Below are 20982 nucleotides of genomic sequence, written 5' to 3'. Positions count from 1 at the left end.
ATTTGGGACCTGCCACTTCAAGACACACCCCGTACTCACACACCGCACACAGGCACCCACCCGATGTGGACAGTTGAGTGATATGCTGAGCACATGCCCTTCTCCCATGTGCAAAGGCCAGTGGGGACACATGGGGGAGGGGAAACACAGCAGATACAGCATGCATGTCTGTGCACACACAGACACATACAACATGAAGCTCAGACACCAAATTCAGACACATGCAACCACGAAAACCGCTACACATCACATCCCGACAGGCAGACCTGGACACACATATGCATGCGCGCACACACACACACACACCAGGAAGAGGCCAGACTGGAACTACAGGGTGGTAAGGAGAGGAGCTGACTGGGCTGCAGGGATGGAGGCAGCGCAGGAGGCAGGCAGCACAGGAGCGAGCTGCTCTTCACAACACAATCGCCGTCTGTTGTTATAGCAACTCAGCCCCCAAATCGTGAAACGGATATTACAGCCTCAAGAGGGGGAAGGGTGTAGGGGGCTGAGGACAGAAGGAGGGGCAGGGGGGCACCCGATGCAGAGACAGGGCTGGGGGGCCCAACACGGGGTAGGCCTGCAGGAGAGGTATGACCAGGAAAGAGAAGGGGGTGACACAAAATAAAGAATATGCCAGGGGGAGTGGGGTCTCAAAGCAGGGATGGATGTGATGTGGAGAAACCCTGGAGTAGGGGGCCGGGGCATTCATGGGGGAACTGAGACCATGGCCAGGCCCGCAGATACTGGGCTTTGGAGTTGAAGGTGCTCAGGTCTCCACCCCCAGGACAATCCCACAGCTGCTATGGGACACCTCCCAGTTTGGGGGACTTAGGAGGTAGCTCCCATTGTCAGGACTGCTGTCTGGAGTCTCCTGACTCCAAGGGCAGCCCGGCCCAGCTTCAAAACCTTTCGTAAACTCCCAGACCAGCCTTAGAAGTGGCCTTAGCCGGCCAGGTGCAGTGGCTCACACCTGTAATCCCAGCACTTTGGGAGGCTGAGGTGGGTGGATCATGAGGTCAGGAGTTCAAGACCAGCCTGGCCAAGATAGTGAAACCCCATCTCTACTAAAAGTACAGAAATTAGCCAGGCCTGGTGGCGGGTGCCTGTAGTCCCAGCTACTCAGGAGGCTGAGGCTGGGAATTGCTTGAACCCAGGAGGCGGAGGTTGCAGTGAGCCGAGATCGCCCACTGCACTCCAGCCTGGGAGACTTCATCTCAAAAAAAAAAAAAAAAAGAAGTGGCCTTAGCCTTCTTCAGGTAGCAGTGACCCCCAAAACCTCCGTGCTGCAGGCTCAGGAGGGAAGAGCTGGGTTGGGAGAGGCCGCCACCGGAGGCTGAAAGCAGGATCGATATGCATTTCCTCTGGAAGTCACTGTCCTTCCGGCTGGCAGCAGCACCAGGCCAGGAGGCTGCAAGGCTGAGGAGTGCAGCCCCTGCCCTGAGGCACAAGCCCAGCAGAGCCCTCGGACTGCCCAGGGCCCTCCCTCCCTTCCCCCACAGCCAGCAACTCTGCACTGCCCTCCTCCCTCCCACGATTCCTTCAGTGAGGGCCCTGTTACTGGAAGCGTACAAGCAGGGGCTGAAAAGCCCCCTGTCCAGCAAGGGAATTTTGGCCATGGGCTGAAGGCTTTGGGTATGCAAGACCACTGGCCCCGCAATTCTCGGGTGCCAAGCCCTACTAGTTTCAAGTTTTAGATGTCCAAGAATCTGGTCTCCTCAAGATCCTAGACCCTCCCCAAGATTCTTATATTCCAAGGTTTTCTGCTTCTAAGATTCTCTCCCCCAAGATTCCAGACACATGAGATTCCAGACCTCCCAAGTTTCTCTTGCTACAAAGTTCTAGCTCCCAAGATTGTCCTCCTGTAGAGTAGAGCATCCCCCCACCCCACGGGATTCTAGGCACTGATGGTGAAGGTTAATTACACGGGCCTTTTTATTCCATCTGGAAAATACAAATATTCACAAGAGTCTGTACAACCTTAGGGACGCCAGCCCTGGCCCTGCCCTCAGCTGCATGCTACCCTCATATCCCACCCCCAGCCCCAGTCTCCAGCCCCAACACCCCCAGGCTTCCTGCTCTGGTTGAAGTCTTTTCTCCAAGGCAGGAATGAGTCCTTGATCCAACCACAGCTGGGAAGAGAAAAACAGGTTGTGAAGAAGACACCCCCCTCAACAACAAGGTAGAAGCCCACCTGGCTTGGGGCCATTTGGATAAAGCACCCATTTCCCTGATACTCCCCACCCCCGCCCCAGCCCTCAGTGGGGAGCTCTGGTGCCTGATGTGGGAGGACTCACCATCTATTACAAGTGGATGTCAAAAACCCCATCCTCCACGGTCTGTACCTCCTCCTCACGGATCTCTGCTGGGAGGGGGATTGCTGCAGAACACACTTCCAGGTCCCTGGGACTTTGGCAACCCTTCTTCCCCTCACCACAGGAGGCGTCCACATCATCCCAGAAGCAAACCCATCCACCAAAAATCAATTCCCTGCATGACCTAACGGCTCAATTTTTTTTTGAGACAGAGTCTCTCTCTGTTGCCCAGACTGGAGTGCAATGGCATGATCTCGGCTCACTGCAACCTCTGCCTCCCAGGTTCAAGCGATTCTCCTGCCTCAGCCTCCCAAGTAGCTGGGATTACAAGCACCCGCCACCACGCCCGGCTAATTTTTGTATTTTTGTACTGTAGAGACGAGGTTTTGCCATGTTGGCCAGGCTGGTCTCCAACTCCTGACCTCAGGTGATCCACCCACCTCAGCCTCCCAAAGTGCTGGGATTACAGGCGTGAGCCACCACGCCCAGCCTCAGCCCAATTTTTGAGGCTCTTTTTCTATGTTTTCGTTTTGCCAGTTTTTTTGCCGCCACAGATTCGTCAGTGCTGTTTGCTTAAATGTCAATTTTGTGTGTATTTCACATTTTAGACCCCAGCACTTCTGGAAGGCTCAATGCAAATGGATTTATCTTTTCCATTTTTGAAGATGTATGCCCTTTGCCTGCCTCTGTTTTTTGAGGACTTACGCCAGCGTAAACAGTTGTGATCAACTACCTTAGACCCCGGTTTAACATAGTTGTTCCGACTGTTCTCAGCAAAATAATCATTTGGCCAATTGTCATTCAGCAAACTGACCTAAAACCATCAAAGACCCCAAGAGAGCTGCCAGGACATTATCAGGGCAAGGGACTTTCCCCAGAAGAGCCTCCAGAACAGCCAAAAAGGAAAAGGCAAGCCAATGGCTCATATAACACCTTCTCCAATCCTTCGTTAATCCCTCCAACAAAATAAGACTGTAATTGGAATGTTGAAGCCTCTTTCACTATTATACCTCTTTATAAATTAGGGTCTCTCTCCTCAGCCTCAGAAGGTCCAGGGCTCCCTGGCCACTTTCTGGCACCCTTACCTGTCCCTTCTTTATTATCCCACCACAAAAAGAGAATTATGCACTTTGGAATGGCTTCCATCCTGCCTTCTTTGCCCCGATGGCCCTGCATCCCTCCCTCCACAGGCCGGTACAGAATGAGTCCCTCTTACCTGGAGGTCTGGAGCCTCGCCTGCCAGGGCGGGGCAGGGAGAAGCTGAAGGCGCGGTGATGGTGGCTGTGTGTGGGTGAGGGTGAGGGTGCAGACCCCTCCAGGCTTACACTCTGGGCCCTGCGCCGACACTCAACTGACAGGCGATCCTTGCACTGCTTGTGGCAGTTCACACCACAGGCTGGGGGAGGGCAAATGGAAAGCCCAGCCAGGGCCATTGGTCAGAATACCCTCCATCCCATCCCGCAGGCTTGCGCCCCTCCCCAGGAACCTTTGTTCCTGAGCAGCTGCCCCACCAAAATGAGAGTCTCCTTCCAAAGTGTTCTCCTCCTAATTGTCAGTCTATGCCCTCTCCCACGTTCTCTGTTCCTGGGCAGCTGCCTCATCAAAATAAATAGCCTCTTAAAGGCCACTCCGTTCACATCAATCATCTTGCACCTCTGATTTTGTGGGGTTTTGGGGGTTTTTTGTTTTTTGTTTTGTTTTGTTTTGAGACAGAGCCCGCTCTGTTGCCCAGGCTGGAGTGCAGTGGCGTGATCTCAGCTCACTGCAAACCCAGGCAGAATCACTTGAAACCCAGGTTCAAGCAATTCTCATGCCTCAGCCTCCCGAGTAGCTGGGATTACGGGTGGGTGCCACCACGCCCAGCTACCTTTTGTGTTTTTAGTAGAGGCGGGGTTTCCCTGTGTTGGTCAGGCTGGTCTTTAACTCCTGACCTCAGGTGATCCACCCGCCTCGGCCTCCCAAAGTGCTGGGATTACAGACGTGAGCCACCGTGCCTGGCCACGCGCCTGCTTTTAAGGTACTTCACTCCTTGGCAATTGCCCCACCAAAATAGTAACTCTCCAAAAAAAAAAAACCACTGCCCAGCAGCCCTACCAGTCATTCCATCTCACCTCGGCATTTGAGGCCCTGCTTGTAGATGCCCAGGATCTGCAATAGAGGAGGGGCGGTGGTGGGAGGTGGGATTTAGAGGTGATGACTCTACTTCTTCCTTCTTGAGGGTGGGACTGGGGCTTTAGAGCCCGCCTCAGGGCCAGGGGCAGAACCGCAGTAGAAGAGACAGATGGAATTAACCAGGTTTTCCAGGCTTGAAAAGGGCTCCGGCAGAGGCGGGGCCAGAAGGGAGAGCGGGGCCGGGACTGGAGGGGCGTGGCTTGGGCGGTGAGCCGGGAAAGGGGCGCTCACCAGGGCTTTGCAGTGGCGGCAGGCGACCGGGCGCAAGGAGTTGCTCTCCTGGAAGTTGTGTACGAAGCCCATGCGGCCCCCCAGCACAGAGCTGGAGCGCAGGAAATAGGACACCATCTCCTCCCTGCTGATGCAGCCATCCCTGTGGGGAGTTGGGGGGCACCTCAGCTCGGGCCCTCCCCAGGACCATCCACCGCTGGCCTAACCCATCCCACTGTTCCCAGTGTCCTCATGGAACTCCTGATTTTGGACTCCTGGTGCAGAGTAAAGAAAAGGCAGCACTGGACTAGGGGTCAGGCAGATGTGGGAAGTGCCGCTAACCAGTGTGTAGTCTTGGGCCAGTCCCTTTCCCTGGGTTCCTTCTCAGAACAGTTGGCCTGCCCTGCCCACTTCACACTTGGTTTGCAAACTAAAAGGACTGTACTTTCCATGGAACCATCAGCCTCGGGCTCCGGAAGTGTACTGTGTGCAACACCAGTCGGGAGCTCTGGGCAGGGAGAACTCTCTAATGAGTTCTGCGACCACAAAAGACTGGGAGAAATCGCACCCCTCTCTCTCCTGCATCATCCTGCTGGAAAGACATCTGTAAATCCAGGGTTTCCCACATAACCCAGGGCTTTCCGCGGAAGCCCTTTTTCACCTGTGAATACATTTTAGGGAAAGAATGAGCATGTGTTCTAGACACAGACCTCAGTTCAAATCGCAGCTCTACCTCTCTGCCTCTTGACAATTTGCCAATGAGTAGCCAAGTAATCTCCCTGCCCCTCCGTTTCCTTATCTATAAATGGGTGTAATGATCATTCCTACATTTCATAGGATTTTGGTGAGGATTAAATTAGATAGTGCGCGTGAAGTTTTACAACAGTGTCCGCACAGATAGGAGGGTCCTCAGCCACCAAGTGCTTTTCCCATCGGGACTGGCCCTCACTTGAGACTCCCACCTGCTGTATGAGGGGTCTCATAATGTGTGATCCAGGTGGTCCTTCAAATCAAGGGAGCATTAGGATAACTGGCCATTTAGAAAAAAAATATAGGGGGGCCGGGCGCGGTGGCTCACACCTGTAATCCCAGCACTTTGGGAGGCCGAGACGGGCGGATCACGAGGTCAGGAGATCGAGACCATCCTGGCTAACACGGTGAAACCCCATCTCTACTAAAAATGCAAAAAAAAAAAAAAACTAGCCGGGTGCGGTGGCGGGCACCTGTAGTCCCAGCAACACGGGAGGCTGAGGCAGGAGAATGGCGCTAACCCGGGAGGCAGAGCTTGCAGTGAGCCGAGACTGCACCACTGCACTCCAGCCTGGGCGACAGAGCGAGACTCCGTCTCAAAAAAAAGAAAAAAAAGAAAAAATATATAGGGGCCGGGCGGTGGCTCAAGCCTTTAATCCCAGCACTTTGGGAGGCCGAGACGGACGGATCACGAGGTCAGGAGACCAAGACCATCCTGGCTAACACGGTGAAACCCCGTCTCTACTAAAAAAATACAAAAAACTACCCAGGTGTGGTGGCGGGCGCCTGTAGTCCCAGCTACTCAGGAGGCTGAGGCGGGAGAATGGCGTAAACCCGGGAGTGGAGCTTGCAGTGAGCTGAGATCCCGCCACTGCACTCCAGCCTGGGCAACAGAGCAAGACTCTGTCTCAAAAAAAAAATGAAAAAAATACAGGGGGCCGGGCGCGGTGGCTCAAGCCTGTAATCCCAGCACTTTGGGAGGCCAAGACGGGCGGATCACTAGGTCAGGAGATCGAGACCATCCTGGCTAACACGGTGAAACCCCGTCTCTACTAAAAAAATACAAAAAACTAGACGGGCGAGGTGGCGGGTGCCTGTAGTCCCAGCTACTCAGGAGGCTGAGACAGGAGAATGGCCCGAACCCGGGAGGCGGAGCTTGCAGTGAGCTGAGATCCGGCCACTGCACTCCAGCCTGGGCGACAGAGCGAGACTCCATCTCAAAAAAAAAAAAAAAAAAAAAAAAGAAAAAAATACAGGGCCGAACGCAGTGGCTTACGCCTGTAATCCCAGCACTTTGGGAGGCCGGGGCGGGTGGATCACGAGGTCAGGAGTCCGAGACCAGCCTGGCCAACATGACAAAACCCTGTCTCTACTAAAAATACAAAAAATTAGCCAGGCATAGTGGCGGGCACCTATAATCCCAGCTACTCGGGAGGCTGAGGCACAAGAATCGCTTGAACCTAGAGGTGGAGGTTGCAGCAAGCCAAGGTCATGCCACTGCACTCCAGCCTGGGTGACATGGCAAGAGACCCTGTATCAAAAAAAAAAAGAAAGAAAGAAAAGAAAAAAATATAAGCCTACCCAGGAGGCGGAGGTTGCAGTGAGCTGAGATCACACCACTGCACTCCAGCCTGGGCGACACAGCAAGACTCTGTCTCAAAAAAAAAAAAAAATACAAGCCAACATTCTTCATACTGTGCATGAAAACTAAATTCTCACTGTTCTCACTGGACTTTTTTAAACACTCCTGCAAAAAAAAAACTATAAAATTATCTGAAAAAATATAAGATAGGGCAGGCACGGTGGCTCACGCCTGTAATCCCAGCATTTTGGGAGGCCAAGGCAGTCGGATCACTTGAGGTCAGGAGTTGGAGACCAGCCTGGCCAACATGGTAAAACCCCGTCTCTACTAAAAACACAAAAATTAGCCAGGCGTGGTGGCGGGCGACTGTAGTCCCAGCTACTCTGGAGGCTGAGGCATGAGAATCACTTGAACCTGGGAGGTGGAGGTTGCAGCAAACCAAGATCATGCCACTGCATTCCACCCTGGATGACACGGCAAGAGACCCTGTCTCAAAAAAAAAAAAAAAAAAAAGATACAAGATAATAATTTTATAATCTTGAGGGGCTGAGGGCCTTTCTACACAGAACACAAATCCGAGAAGCCAGAAAGGAAAAGACTGACATATTGAGCACACAAAAGTTTTTAAATTTTATGTGGAAAAAGACAATATAAATGACAGACAGGGAGAAAATATTTGCAAACACATTCAACAGCAAAGGGTTAATATCCATTAACAGAGATTCTAAAAATCAATGAGAAAAAGACCAACAAACTCAGTAGAATAATGGACAAGGAATCTGAACAGGCAATTGACAGAAGAAATAAATGGCCAATAGACATATGAAAAGATACCCTACCCCCATTAGTATTAAAGAAATGCAAATTTAACCAAGATACCACTTGCCAATGAGACTGGCAAAATTGTGAAGCTTTTTATAGCATCCACTGTTGGCGAGGAAGTTGGGAAGCAGGCACTCGTACACTGCCGATGGGGGTGCAAACTGGTACAACCTTGTCTGAGGTCAGTTTGGCAGTCTCTCTCCTAATTTAGAATGTGCATATCTTTTGATCCAATTATCCCACTTCTAGGAATTTCTCCTACAGAAATACTGGCCTGAGTGGATCAGTAAAAGGACATTCACGGCAGCCTAGCGTACAATCGTCGTGAAAAACTGGAACAGTCTAACTGTCCATCAGCAGGAGGATGGTTAGGGAAATGATAGACTAACCGGACAGTGGAATACTGTGCAGCTGTTCTAATGAATGAGGTAGTTCTACATGAATCCACATGGAAAGATGTCTGTGATCAAGGGTTAAGTGGAAAACAAGCATGAAGACGAAAAAAAAGCAAAAAGCAAGGCATGCAGTTCTGTCAAGATGGTGATTTTGGGTACGCAGTGGCTCATGCCTGTAATCCCAGCACTTTGGGAGGCCGAGGTGGGCAGATCACCTGAGGTGGGTAGATCACCTGAGGTGAGATCAGGAGTTCGAGACCAGCCTGGCCAACATGGTAAAACCCTGTATCTACTAAAAATACAAAAATTAGGCGAGGCGCGGTGGCTCACACCTGTAATCCCAGCACTTTGGGAGGCCAAGGCGGGTGAATCACCTGAGGTCAGGAGTTCAAGACCAGCCTGCCCAACATGGTGAAACCCCATCTCTACTAAAAATACAAAATTAGCCAGGCATGATGGCAGGCACCTGTAATCCCAGCTACTCGGGAGGCTGACAGGAGAATCGCTTGAACCCGGAAGGCGGAGGTTGCAGTGAGCCAAGATTGTGCCACTGTACCCCAGCCTGGGCAACAAAGAGTGAAACTCCATCTCAGAAAAAAAAGAAAGAAAGAAAGAAAGAAAATTAGCCAGGTCTGGTGGCACGGTGCCTGTAATCTCAGATACTCGGGAGGCTGAGGCATGAGAATTACTTGAACCTGGGAGGAGGCAGAGGTTGCAGTGAGCCAAGATCACGCCATTGCACTCCAGCCTGAGTGACAGAGCAAGACTCTGTCTCAAAAAAAAAGAGGGTGATTAAAAAAAAAAGAAAGAAAACAGAGAACCCCACTACTACAAGTACCTAGATGCTGCGTAAAGATATATCAACAATTGCTGTAAATGCATAGATAATTTTGTAAGAAAGAAATGGAAACCCCCAAGTTCCAGAAACCAAGAGGGAGCTTTACAATGACGCGGTGAGTTGGGCCCGGTCTCCCTCCTGCTGAACCAGGTGCTAGGTTTTGATACCCAACCAAGGCTTCCCCCTCACCAACACACACGTACACACACACACACACACACACACACATACACGGTCTGGGGCCTGCAGGAGGTGGAGGGTTAAAGCTGAGAGCGCTGCATGAAGCCGAGGCCTCCATAATCTCAAAGGGTCATCCTCACTGAAAAGGTGGTCTAGATAAAAATCCGCCCACCAACCCAGGGAGAAAACATGGAGCTTAACTACCTCTGCCTAAACTCTGGGAGAAGAAATAAAGCAGCTACGGTGAAAGCCACAAGCAGAATTGGATTTATACTCTAATCCTGTTTGTCCATGAAGCAGACACCAAACAAACAAAATCTCTATCAATGTGCACATGCCTGGGAAAAGAAGACTGGAAGAACCCACATACTGCCAAGCTTAATATTGTCAACAGTGTTTAATCATGGCAACTTCTACCAGCGGAAAAGGAAAGAGGGAACTTTCATTTCTTCCCTTTTTTTTTTTTTTTTTTTTTTTGATGGGTGTGGTCTCGCTCAGTCACCCAGGCTGAAGTACAGTGGTGTGATCATAGCTCACTGCAGTCTCAACCTCCTGGGCTCAAGGGATCCCCCTGCCTCAGCCTCCTGAGTAGCTGGGACTACAGGCACGCGCCACCCACGCCCGAAAAAAATCTTTTTAGGCTGGGAGCAGTAGCTCATGTATGTAGTCCTAGCGCTTTGGGAGGCCGAGGCAGGTGGATCACTTGAGGTCACGAGTTTGAGAGCAGGTTGGCCAACATGGTAAAACCCCATCTCTGCTAAAAGTACAAAAATTAGCCAGGTGCGTGGTACATGCCTGTAATCCCAGCTACTTGGGAAGCTGAGGCAGGAGAATCACTTGAACCCAGGAGGTGGAGGTTGCAGTGAGCCAAGATTGTGCCACTGCACTCCAGCCTGGGCAACAGAGTGAGACTCTGTCTCCAAAAAACAAAAAAAAAAAAATTAATTTTTGTAGAGACAGGGTCTTAATATGTTGCCCAGGCTGGATTCGAACTCCTGGCCTGAATTGATCCTGCCACCTTAGTCTCCCAAAGTGGTAGGATTACAGGCATGAGCCACTGCGCCTGGCCTCTCATTTCTTACTTTAAACACTTTGTTCACTATAAAATTATTTTACTACCTAGATTTTATTTTACCATGGATTTTTGTAATGTGGAAATAAAAAACAACAGATTTTTGAAATACAGGTAACATTAAAAAATAAATCGACCTGAGATGGACTGTAAATTTTGAATGGAGTTTTGTCTGCTCAGCAAAAATAGGGCATGAATCTGGCTGCAGGGGGCATGTTTCACCTACTTCAGAGAACCAGCTGTTTTTCCAAATTGTCAGCATATGAACTGTTGATAAGCAAATGGGTACCACTAATTATAAACTTTTCTTATCTATTCATTAAAACAGGCTATCCAGGAGTTCAACTTGCCCACACTTCCTGACAGCTGTGAGTTCCACAAATAAAACAGCACTTCTGTAGCCCCTGTCCCCAGGCCACAGTCTTTGCAAGACTCAGGTGGAGCCCCCCATCTGTCTGAACTTGTGAGATACCACTGCACCTCCACAGCTGGCAGCCTCTCCTCCCCACAAAAGCAAGTGCCCCTTCCCACACTGGTAGCTTCCCAGGCCAAGCCGGTCTGGTTTAGTAACCTTATCTTGCACACAAGAAACTGAAGCCCAGGCAGAAGTGGGCTAGGTTGCCTTCCCTCTCCCCCAGGCCCCCAGCCCTCCTCACTGGTTCTGGTCGAGGTCCCCAAAGGCGCTGAGGTAAGGGAAGTTCCCACGGATGATCTGGAATTCTTCCTGTGAGATGTGGCCATCCCCATCGACGTCAAAGTTCCGGAACACAGACTGGGGCATACAGAGGGACACACAGAGCCGGGAGAGGGGAGAGTAAAGGGGACATCAGGTACTGTCCCTTCCCACATTCCCAGTCCATTTGATGAGGTGTGTCTCAGAGGTCTCTGACACTGCCCTGTTCCATAGCCCCGCCCCCACCCTACCCATGGGCACCTCAGCCCTGTGCAGATGGCCTGCCAGGCCCTGTGACTCCTGGGGGCTTAGTGCTGGGTCTTGAACAGGACACTCATGCTGGCTTCCAGGGCAGTGCTCCGGCAAACTGGCCTCTCCCCACACACTGCTCAGGCTCCGCAGGAGCTCACCTCCACCATCTTCTCGATGTGCTCCACCACGAGGGCCTGATCCAGCTTAGGTTTGGCAGCCGAGGTCCACTCCTCCAGCACCGGGGGCCGAGGTGGTGGGGTGCAACTCGTGGGGCTGGTTGGCTATGGAAATGGTCAGGCCTAAGCTAGGGCCAGAGGCAGGGGGAGCCCAGAGCCCAGGGGAACAGAGAGGGGAATCCCTGGGAGAGGGAAGTCTGATCAACACTGTGCCCTGCCCCCAGGATGCCTCTGTCCTACAAGAAGGATGGTGAGGTGGCTGCTAAGAGCTCTTCCCGTCCTCACATCCTGGGATTCTCAGGAGGGAGGGGCAGAGTGGAGAGGAGAGAGTACCCCCTCACCGAGGACTTGGAGCGCGGCTCCCGCTGCAGGGACAGTTGGTACAGCTCATCCTCCGTCTGATACTGATCCAGAGACACCTGGGACATACAGGTCTGATCACACCCACTGGCCCCTGCCCATGGCCACAGAGCCCAAGGTCAAAGGTCCACCTAGAGGCCACAGCTCAGCCCAGAGCTCGGGTCAGAAGCTAGACTCAGGACAAAGCCTGGCTTAGAACACAGCACAGCCACCCCACGCCGTCCCAGTGCACAGATCAAACCACAGCATGGCCCCAAACCTTGAACATGACATATTGCCAAGATGTCAGGGAAGAAGCTAGGTCAGAACCCAGCCGCAAGCTCTGCTTTCAACCCTGATCCTGTCCAGAGTACAAAAGCAGCTAAGAATCCCCTCCAAACCCTAACACCTAAGCCCCAGCCCAATGTCTAGAACCTAGTCTGGATCTAAACCAGAACCCAACTCCCACCCTAGACCCCAAGACCAAGTGCAAAGCCAAGCCCAGAACTTCACTCCCAGCCCAGGGCCATGCTTAGAAACCACCCCTGCCCACAGAATGCAGAGCTTGGCCCAGCCCTAGAACACAACCCACTGCCAGAACTCAAACCGGGACCCAGGCCCAGTTCAAACTGCCCACAGTCCACATGCCAGCCTGGAGATCAGACCTCAGTCCACAGCCCCAACCAGAGCCTGGACCCCTCCTCAGCATCCACTCCAAACCCCAGAGCCCATGCTAGCTCTCAGTTCCCTGGTCAGAACCCAGAGCCCCAGGCCATGCCCACCGCCGGGACCCGGGGAAACTGTCAAGCCCTGGTGCCCAGCTCCCCACCTCCCTGCCCCCTGCTCCTCACCGTGAGCAGGCTCAGCAGGTCGGGGTTGGCCTGTACTGGTGGCCGCAGGCTGGTCACCATGGCCAGCTCCTCCAGGATGCTAAAGAGCTGCTTCATCTTGGCCCCGTTGAGCCGGGTCCGGGCTGGGTCCAGCCAGTCAGGCAGTGCCAGCTGCAAGGCCACCAGGTCCTTGAGGTGCACACCCAGGATAGGGAAGCGGAAGCCCACACAGGCTGCCAGCCGGCGCCGGTAGTTGCCATAGTTGCCTGTCGCCGTCACTAGTTCTGTGAGACCCTCCCAGAGCTGGGGGACAAAGGGCAGAGGGGTCATACCCCCACAACTATCCTCCCTATCTCAGCCCTGGAAATGTAGGAGTGAGTGAGGAGGAGTCAGGGTCAGGGACAGGTGAAAGAGTAAAATTCTCCCTTACTGTCCCCCAGGACCGGCTCTCTCAGCCCCTGGGGATTGAATTCATTGCCATTAATTCGAGGTAATACTCACTGCCAAAAGCACCACACCTTTAAACCAGGCCTGGACGCAGAGTATCATCAACATTTAACAGGAGAATCAGAGGCTCAGGGAGGCAAGGCAGCAAAGGACAATGACCTGGAAGAATGTACTCAGCCGCCCCGTCCAAACAGCAAAAACTGGAAAAACCAGCCGGGCGCAGTGGCTCACGCCTGTAATCCCAGCACTTTGGGAGGCCAAGGCAGGCGGCTCATGAGGTCAAGAGATGGAGACCATCCTGGCCAACATGGTGAAACCTCGTCTCTACTAAAAAAATACAAAAATTAGCCAGGTGTGGTGGTGCATACCTGTAGTTCCAGCTACTTGGGAGGCTGAGGCAGGAGAATCGCTTGAACCCAGGAGAAGGTTGCAGTGAGCCAAATTAGCGCCACTGCACTCCAGCCTGGAGATACAGCAAGACTCCGTCTCAAGAAAAAAAAAAAAAAAGGAAAGGAAAAACCCCAACATTCAACATAGAATCAATACATAAACTGGGATAGGCTGGGCGCGGTGGCTCACGTCTGTAATCCCAGCACTTTGGGAGGCTAAAGCAGGTGGATTGCCTGAGCTCAGGAGTTCAAGACCAGCCTCAGCAACACGGTGAAACCCTGTCTCTACAAAAAGTTGGCCAGATAATCTCAGCTACTCAGGAGGCTGAGGCACGAGAATCACTTGAACCCAGGAGGCGGAGGTTGCAGTGATCTGAGGTCTCGCCACTGCACTCCAGCCTGGATGTCAGAGAGAGACTCCATCTCAAAAAAATGAATAAATGAATTGGGGTAGACATACAATAAAATATTATATGGCAATGAAAATGAAAAAACAATTGTTCCACATAACAGAATGAAAAGACTCTCAGAACCATGTGGAATGAAAGAAGCAAGACATAAAATAACACAAACAACATTCCATTCATAGAAAGTTCAAAACAGACAACAAAAAGCCCCACATTGTTTTGGACCGCATACCTACGTGGTCAAGCTATAAAGAAAAGCAAGATCATCATTGCAAAAGTCGTGGGAAGGGAGTTATGCTGTAAAGTGTTGGGCACTTGGGAGCCTGGCAAGGTTCTATTTCCCAACCTGGGCAGTAGTTACACAGCGTTTTCTGTACAATTTTTCTTTAAACGATTCATATGTTTGTATATACTGTTTTGTTTTTTTTTTTAGACGGAGTCTCACTCTGTAGCCCAGGCTGGAGTGCAGTGGCACGATCTTGGCTCACTGCAACCTCCGCCTCCCAAGTTCAAGCAATTCTCCTCCTGCCTCAGCATCCCAAGTAGCTGGGATTACAGGCACCCACCACCATGCCTGGCTAATTTTTGTATTTTAGTAGAGATGGGATTTCACCATGTTGGCCAGGCTGGTCTCAAACTCCTGACCTCACATGATCTGCCCACCTCAGCTTCCCAAAGTGCTGAGATTAGAGGCGTGAGCTACCACGCCCAGTCTCATAAGTTTTTATATACTTTTTTATATGTGTATTACTCAATACTTCAAAAATAATAATAAATGAAGGACAAGGAAAAGAAGAAAGTACAAGTGGCAAGGCATAATGGCTCACATTTTGGAGGCCAGCACTTTGGGAGGCCAAGGTAGGTGGATCACTTGAGCCCAGGAGTTCAAGACCAGCCTGGGCAACATGGCAAAACCCCATCTCTACCAAAAAAAAAAAAAAATTAATAATAATACAAAAATTAGCCAGGCATAGTGGCGTACACTATAGTCCCAGCTACTCAGGAGGCTAAGGTGGGAGGATCAATTAAGCTCAGGAGTTCAAGGCTGCAGTGAGCTTGTGATTGCACCACTGAACTCCAGTCTGGACAACAGAGAGAGACTCTGTCTTAAAAAAAAAAAGTACTAGTTTTGGGGTCCATGACGACCTGTGAGCCCCCAGTCTGCTGTTGCCATTGTGCAAACTGGGAAAAGCACTTAACCCCTCTGAGCCTCCATATCTGTATCTGTCAAATGAGGACAGCTGTGCCCAGCCCCCAGTGCTGCTGGGAGCACCCAGTGAAGACAGATCTGGGAAGCACCTGCCCCTCCCTAGTCCCAGGCACCTTGATGGTCTCAGGGCTAACGTGGCTGTGGGTCTCCTTGAGGCGGGAGATGGAGCTGTGGCTCAGGCCCCCGACCACTGCCATCAGCGTGTTGAAGTTCTGCAGCTGCAGCAACTTCTGGAAGGCAAATGGGGAGGCAGAGGCGGGAGTCACTGAGTGGGCCCAGAATTTGGCCCAGCCTTTCTGGAGAGAAGGCAGTGGGTTCGGGGAAGGGAAGGGTTGGCCTGACCGGCATGGGGGGAGGTTGGGAGACACAGGGGGGGAGGGACAGGCACCTCTGCCACGTGGACAAAGTGTGTGATGACCAGGGCCCGCTGCGGGGCTGTAGGTTTGCTGAGGATCATGAGCTGCACCCACTGCGAGACGCTGTTGAAGAGGGAGATGAACCGCTCCAGGACGGGGTTGTCCACAGTGCAGCCGTGAGTCACAAAACTGTGATAGTCCTGAAACTGGGGGCAGGAGGAGTGGCCTCAGCACCTTGCCAGCCTCTCCCCTCACTGATGGCCACTCCTCCTCACTCTCCAGCTGACCTTCAGTGGTTGCACTGAAACCCCTGATGCACCCTGTGACCCAGCCTACCCCAGGGACCCTGCCCCTCCTAGAACCCCCTTCCAGCCCACATTGGACCACTGCCCCCACCCTCGGGCCGCACCAGGATCTTGCAGAAGGAGCGATACTCCAAGTAGGTGAGATGCTCCGCCAGCTCCATGGGCTCCAGGTGGTCAAACAACAAGGACATCTTGCGCTTTTTCTGTCCCACAGGGTTCCGCTGAGTCACCTGCCGCTTCCACTTGTAGGTAGGGCTGGGGGGACAGGAGTAGTGAGCCCTTTGCTGGACACTCACATGCCTCGTGGCCCCCCACTCACACAGACACACCATTCACACTGTGAGGACCTACACAATGCGAGGCACTGTCCTAGGCACGAATGTTCCCAGTCCCAGCAACTCCTCCATATCTCCCCCAACCCCATCATGCATTCAACACACGTTTATGAACAACGTACTCTGTGCCAGGCACTGTGCTAGGCGCTGGGAATACAGAGATGAGTAAGACACGGTTCCTGCCCTCGAGGAGCTCACAGTCTACTGAGGGAGACAGACACAGAAACACATGATCACAAAACAGCGTGACACATGTACAGAGGTCTTTGTACAGGAGTCTGTACAAAGTGCCATGGAGAACAGAGGAGGGAACGACAAATTCTACCCTGGAAGAGCCCTGAACCCTCAGAGCCCATGGAGACTTCGTGCCTGAGCTGAGTCTTGGTAACACGGAGGAGGCAGCAAGGGGATGATATGAGCAGAACACCATGGTGGGAAAGGACTCGGGAGCTCAGCTGACGGGGAGGCGACCCAACGCAGCTACAGGAGGAGGTGTGTGGGATGGGCGGTGGCAGTGGAAGATGAGGCAGGAACGCCAAGCTGCCCAAAGAAGGCATATTGAAGGCAATAGGGAGCCATGGAAGGTTTTTAAGCGAGAGAGTGACATGACCCTCACTCATTCAGTTCAACAGACATTTATTAAGCACAGATGGTATAGGATACTGAGTGCCCCCCCAGCCCTCTGTACTCCCCCCACGCACACGCTGTCTATGTCGATGAGGCTGCTGTGCCGCCGGTTCCCTTCTTGGTCTAGCAGAGCCTTCAGCTCCTTGATCTGCTCAGCCAGCTCCGGGTTCAAGTCAAACTCCGCCGGGAAGGCAGAGATCCAGTACCTGGAGGAGACGGGAGTCACCCAAGACAGCCCTTCCCCCACCATCACCCAGCAGGCTGCAAGGAGCTATTTGAGATTGTAGTCACCCAAGGAAAGAGAGCCTTAAACTATGGTTCCAGCTCTTTCCTTCTCCAAGTGTACATTAGAGCCTTTAGACAACCACCCGCACTGCACAGAAAAGAAAATTAAGGCCCAGACCCAGGAAGGGGTGAGCCTGTGGCAGCACAGCCCACCCAGACAAACCAGGGTTCAAACCCACTCCCGGAAGCAGCGCCCTGCCCCTCCTCCAGGCCAGCCTGAAGCCAGAGAGAAGGGAGAAAGGGAGGGGCCAGAGCCCCAGGGGAAAGACTCACCTGACCAGGTGGCACGTTTTCACCTGCAGGGAATTGGAGTTGTCTTTCCGGGATTGTTGGTAGGTGAAGGAGAGAGTTAAGGAGGCCGCTTAACTCTAAAAAGGGAGGCCCGAGGGGAGGGAGGCTGGGGGCGGGGCCTGGTTCTAGGAGACACGTTCTAGGGATGGGGCCTGCGCTCTGCGGGAATGCTGGGGGTGAGACCTGCGCTCTGGGAAGGGTTGGAGGTGGGGGTGGAGGACTAGGTGCTGAGGGAGGCTGAGAGCAGAGCCTGGCCTCTGGGAGAGATAGATGCACGGGGCGGACCCAAGCCTGGAACAGGGGCAGGCCCTAGACTCTAGGGAGGAGGAGGGCAAGGCCTCGGCTGGGGACAGAGGCTGGGGACAGGGCCGAGTCACCAGGAGCAAGGAGGGGGCAGAGCCTAAGCCCTGGTTGGAGGCTGGGGCGACGCCCGAGCGCTGGGATAAAGAGCCGCCTATACTTAGGAGCCAGGCTCATTCTGCGCCTGGGCTGGGCAGAGGGGCTGCGCATGGGCTCCGACGGCGGGGGTCTTGGCAAGGCGGGCGAAGGATATATGTGGAGCAGCTTGGCCGCCAGCTGAGAGGAGGGGATGTACCAGGGGTGCATCATGAGGAACATGCGCACCAGCTGCGGGTCCCGTACCTTCCCGGAGTCATCTGACTCCGAAGGGTCAAAGACAGGCGGCTGAGCTGGGTCCGCAGCGACCATGCCTCACCCCCACCCCGCAGCCCGCTGGGTATCGGCCCTTCGGGTGCATGCTCGACCCCGCCCACCTCCTGCTTGCCCAGGACTCCGAGAGCAGGAGGCTAATTAGAGAGGAAAGGTGGGATGGGCGAGGGATAGGCAGGCCCTGAGGACTGGAGGAGAGGAGCGCCCGAGCCGCCCATCGTCCGGAGGGGAACCAGCTGGGGCGGAAGGAGCCTGGGTTCCCAGGGGTCAAGAATCCAGAGGTCATTTCCTGAGCGCTTGGGGGAAGGGGCACCCCTTCACCAGATAAGCCGCCCCCCATTAGCCGGAAACAGCTCCCAGGCCGGAGATAGAGAGTTCCTCCGGATTCCCCAGGAGACAGATAATGCCCCTCAAGTGTCAGAGTCAGGGACCCGGCTCTCCCTTCGCCGCCGCTGGCGAAGGCTAGAGAAGGGAAACCTCATCTGTCTGAAGGGCGTGCATCTCTTTGCCCTGCGATGCAGAGGAGGCTTTAGTTAAAGAGACTGCACGCTGCGGAGCTGGGTGGGTCCGGTCCAGGGCTGTGCCCTGGATGGTGCCTGGGAGGCAGGGACCCGGGCTCAGACTCGGGGCTGGGCTCAGGCTCCGTGTGCCCTCCCGAGCCACTCACCGAAGGCTTCGATGCACCCGCGGAGCAGCTCCTCCACCGTGCAGCCCTTGTCCAGGTCCAGAGTGCCCGCCATGGCCGCCGGCGCGGGGTGGGCTGGGCTCAGACTGCGCTCCGGGAGCCTCCCACCGGTCTCGGACCGAACCCCTGTCCCGGGAGAGGCAGATCGGGAGTCTGCGGAGGCGCGGGAGGGGGAGCGGCCCCGCGGGCAGAAACGGGGCGGGGCGGGCACGCCCCCTGCTGGGCAGGGGCGGAGTTGTCCGCCGCGGCCACTCCCGGGGTTAAACGGTCTGGCCCGGGATGGTGCAACCCGCCAGTTGGGAAATGGACCCGCGGACAGGCTTCCGGCCCACCCTCGGAGTCGCGGGAGGGCCGAGGGGCTTCATGAGGACGGGGGAGCCAGGATCCCAGGACTGGCTGGCGCCCAGGCCCCCGCAGGCCCCCTTCTCCTCGCGTCCTCTCCCCAGAGGCACCTGCAGCACCCCGCAGCTCGGCTCTGCGCCCCTCCCGCTTCCCTCCCTCCACAGCCTCCCTTCCCCCGCAGGGTTATTTTGGGAACCCGGAGCCTGAGGGGACCTCGGAGGAATTTCTCCCTGGTATGGGAGGAGGGAGGAGAGAACCCAGGCGTCCTGCCCGCCTCCCCTCTTCCCGAGAGCCCGGGAAGGCGAGGCGGGGCTGCGGCAGCCCCCAGGGGCCTGCCCTAGGGGAGGCGGACTAGATGGGAGAGGAACATTCCTGGGGCGGGGGGAGACCGCTGCGGCCCGGAGGCGTCAACGGGAAGCCTGAGCATGGGAACGGAGCGCTCCCAGGCCACCTCCGCAAAGATCCCAGGGGTCACGGCTCAGCTCGTCCACAGGCCCTCTTCCTCCCTATCCCCGGCTCCTGACCCCGGCCCTGGCCCCGCACAGGCGAACTGTGAGCGCGCACGGAGCAGGGCGTCCAGAGGAGGGCGCTCGAGCCGGGGGTGGCCAGTGGGTGCATGACACCATTAGCAACTCCGGTCACTGGTCATACGCACCCTGGCAGGGGCAAACACTCCACACCCAAGTTATTCGTCGGAGGCCGGGGACCTACATGGAGGTGCAGGCACCCGCACTTACACGCACCGGGCCACAGGCACCAGCCTCCCATCCTCCGTCTCTCACACACAATGGTACCCACACCCCGTGCACACCTGCACGAAGGAACCCTCAGGCACACATACCCGGTTCGTCTACCCCAGAATGCAAACCCGTGGACGAGGTCGCCTCCCGGACCTGCTGTTCACTTGAGCCAGGCCAGCCTCGAGTCCCGCGGCCACACAGGCGCTGACATCCTCACACGTGTGCACACACGCAAGGCAGTGCTTCTCCACGCATGTACACTCCCACACACATGCACACACCCCCATGGGTGCGCACGCCCATTCCATCGCCCCCCTCCCATCTGCGATGCAGGGCCCGCCCTGCGGTCCCAGCGCCCTGATTCCCTTCACTCCCAGATTTTGGCAGAGCCTTGCCCCACGGAAAGGTACCCTGACCCTACACATACTCACTCCCCCAGGCTGGAGGACGGAAGAGCTCCTGTACAGAGTTCTCAGGCGGACTTTTCCTAGAAGCCACCCAGAGCCGTCCCCGCCTGGCTCTGCCGCCTCCTCGTGTGACCTTGAGAATCACTTGGCCTCTCGGAGCCTCAATTTTCGCATCTGTCAAATGGGGGTTCGCGGGGGAGGGCCCCGATGGACCGTGGCTAGGAAAAGGCAGATGCGCAGCGGAGGTCCTCCGCCCTCTGGGGATCCAGGGCGCCTTAGCTCTCGTGGCCGCTGCCCCCTCTCCCCGACCCGGGTCGCAGACTCCCCACCCGCCCGCCGACCCCAGCCCGCCCGCGCCACCCTGGGGGGGTCCCTGGGGGCTGTGCCCTCTTCTGCCTAGCGCCCGGCGCGCGCTCGCTCGCTCACTCACTCTTGGGACCTGCCGCAAGGAGCCCACACCGGCCCGGCCGGCCCCACCTCCGTGCGCTTCCGCCCGCCGGCCTCGCTGCGGCTGCGGCTCCCGCCCGCTCTCCGCGCCGCGGCCCCGCTCCCCGCCGCCCCGCCCCCGCCCCCGCGCCGGGCCGCCCCCTCGCCCCTCCGCCCCTGCGCCGGGCTCCGCACCGCCGGCTGCGCCACCCCCACCGGGGGCTCCCTCTCGCCCCGCACGCGGCGGTCCCTGCGGCAGCTTAACCCCTCCCCTGCCGCGCCGCCCGGGAGGCCAGGGCCGCGGGTGGGGGGCTGCGCCATTGGCTGCCCCGAGGGTGGGCGAGCGCAAGCCCCGCCGCCCGGGACGCGGAGGGGGGACCGAAACGAAGAGCCCCTCCCCCAACCCCGGACGCCCCAGTGCCCCCCGCCCTGCCTGGGTGTCGGGCGGAGGAAGCCGG

The 20982-nt window shown here is 55.3% G+C and overlaps 1 protein-coding gene across 12 annotated transcripts; it reads right to left on the bottom strand.

The window, feature by feature from the left end:
- Window positions 1-1908: 1908 nt before the first annotated feature.
- RASGRP2 (RAS guanyl releasing protein 2) lies at window positions 1909-20909 on the bottom strand. Of its 12 annotated transcripts, none has more exons than XM_045372077.2 (18): window positions 20720-20909; window positions 20123-20272; window positions 18592-18735; window positions 17809-17911; window positions 17238-17300; window positions 16754-16885; window positions 15822-15972; window positions 15445-15618; window positions 15170-15286; window positions 12625-12906; window positions 11776-11853; window positions 11417-11539; window positions 10990-11105; window positions 4716-4857; window positions 4424-4460; window positions 3529-3708; window positions 2295-2362; window positions 1909-2129 (listed from the first exon to the last, which is right to left on the bottom strand). In XM_045372077.2, exons 3-17 carry the CDS (start codon window positions 18662-18664, stop codon window positions 2301-2303), a joined length of 1833 nt encoding a protein of 610 aa, XP_045228012.1. In that variant the 5' UTR covers window positions 18665-18735; window positions 20123-20272; window positions 20720-20909; the 3' UTR covers window positions 1909-2129; window positions 2295-2300. The 12 variants fall into 12 exon arrangements, with proteins under 12 accessions (XP_045228012.1, XP_065384097.1, XP_073869404.1 ...); XM_065528025.1 differs by lacking the exon at window positions 20720-20909 and adding an exon at window positions 20529-20654 and having other exon boundaries at window positions 19793-20272; XM_074013303.1 differs by lacking the exon at window positions 20720-20909 and adding an exon at window positions 20529-20654 and having other exon boundaries at window positions 2295-2359; window positions 19793-20272.
- Window positions 20910-20982: the final 73 nt, after the last annotated feature.

Source organism: Macaca fascicularis, chromosome 14, assembly GCF_037993035.2.
Source record: "Macaca fascicularis isolate 582-1 chromosome 14, T2T-MFA8v1.1".
In the NCBI taxonomy this organism is placed as follows: domain Eukaryota; kingdom Metazoa; phylum Chordata; class Mammalia; order Primates; family Cercopithecidae; genus Macaca; species Macaca fascicularis.
The sequence above is the reverse complement of the archived record's forward strand: the minus strand, read 5'-3'. Positions and strand labels throughout refer to the sequence as shown.

Excerpts from the sequence above, each read along its gene's own strand:
- RASGRP2 (XM_045372077.2), bottom strand. The coding sequence starts at position 18,664 with ATGGCGGGCACTCTGGACCTGGACAAGGGCTGCACGGTGGAGGAGCTG. Across the intron at positions 15,973-16,753 it reads CTCATCGACATAGACAGCGT|CCCTACCTACAAGTGGAAGC; the intron begins GTGCGTGGGGGG and ends CTGTCCCCCCAG. Across the intron at positions 3,709-4,423 it reads GCAGGGCCTCAAATGCCGAG|CCTGTGGTGTGAACTGCCAC; the intron begins GTGAGATGGAAT and ends GCCCTCCCCCAG.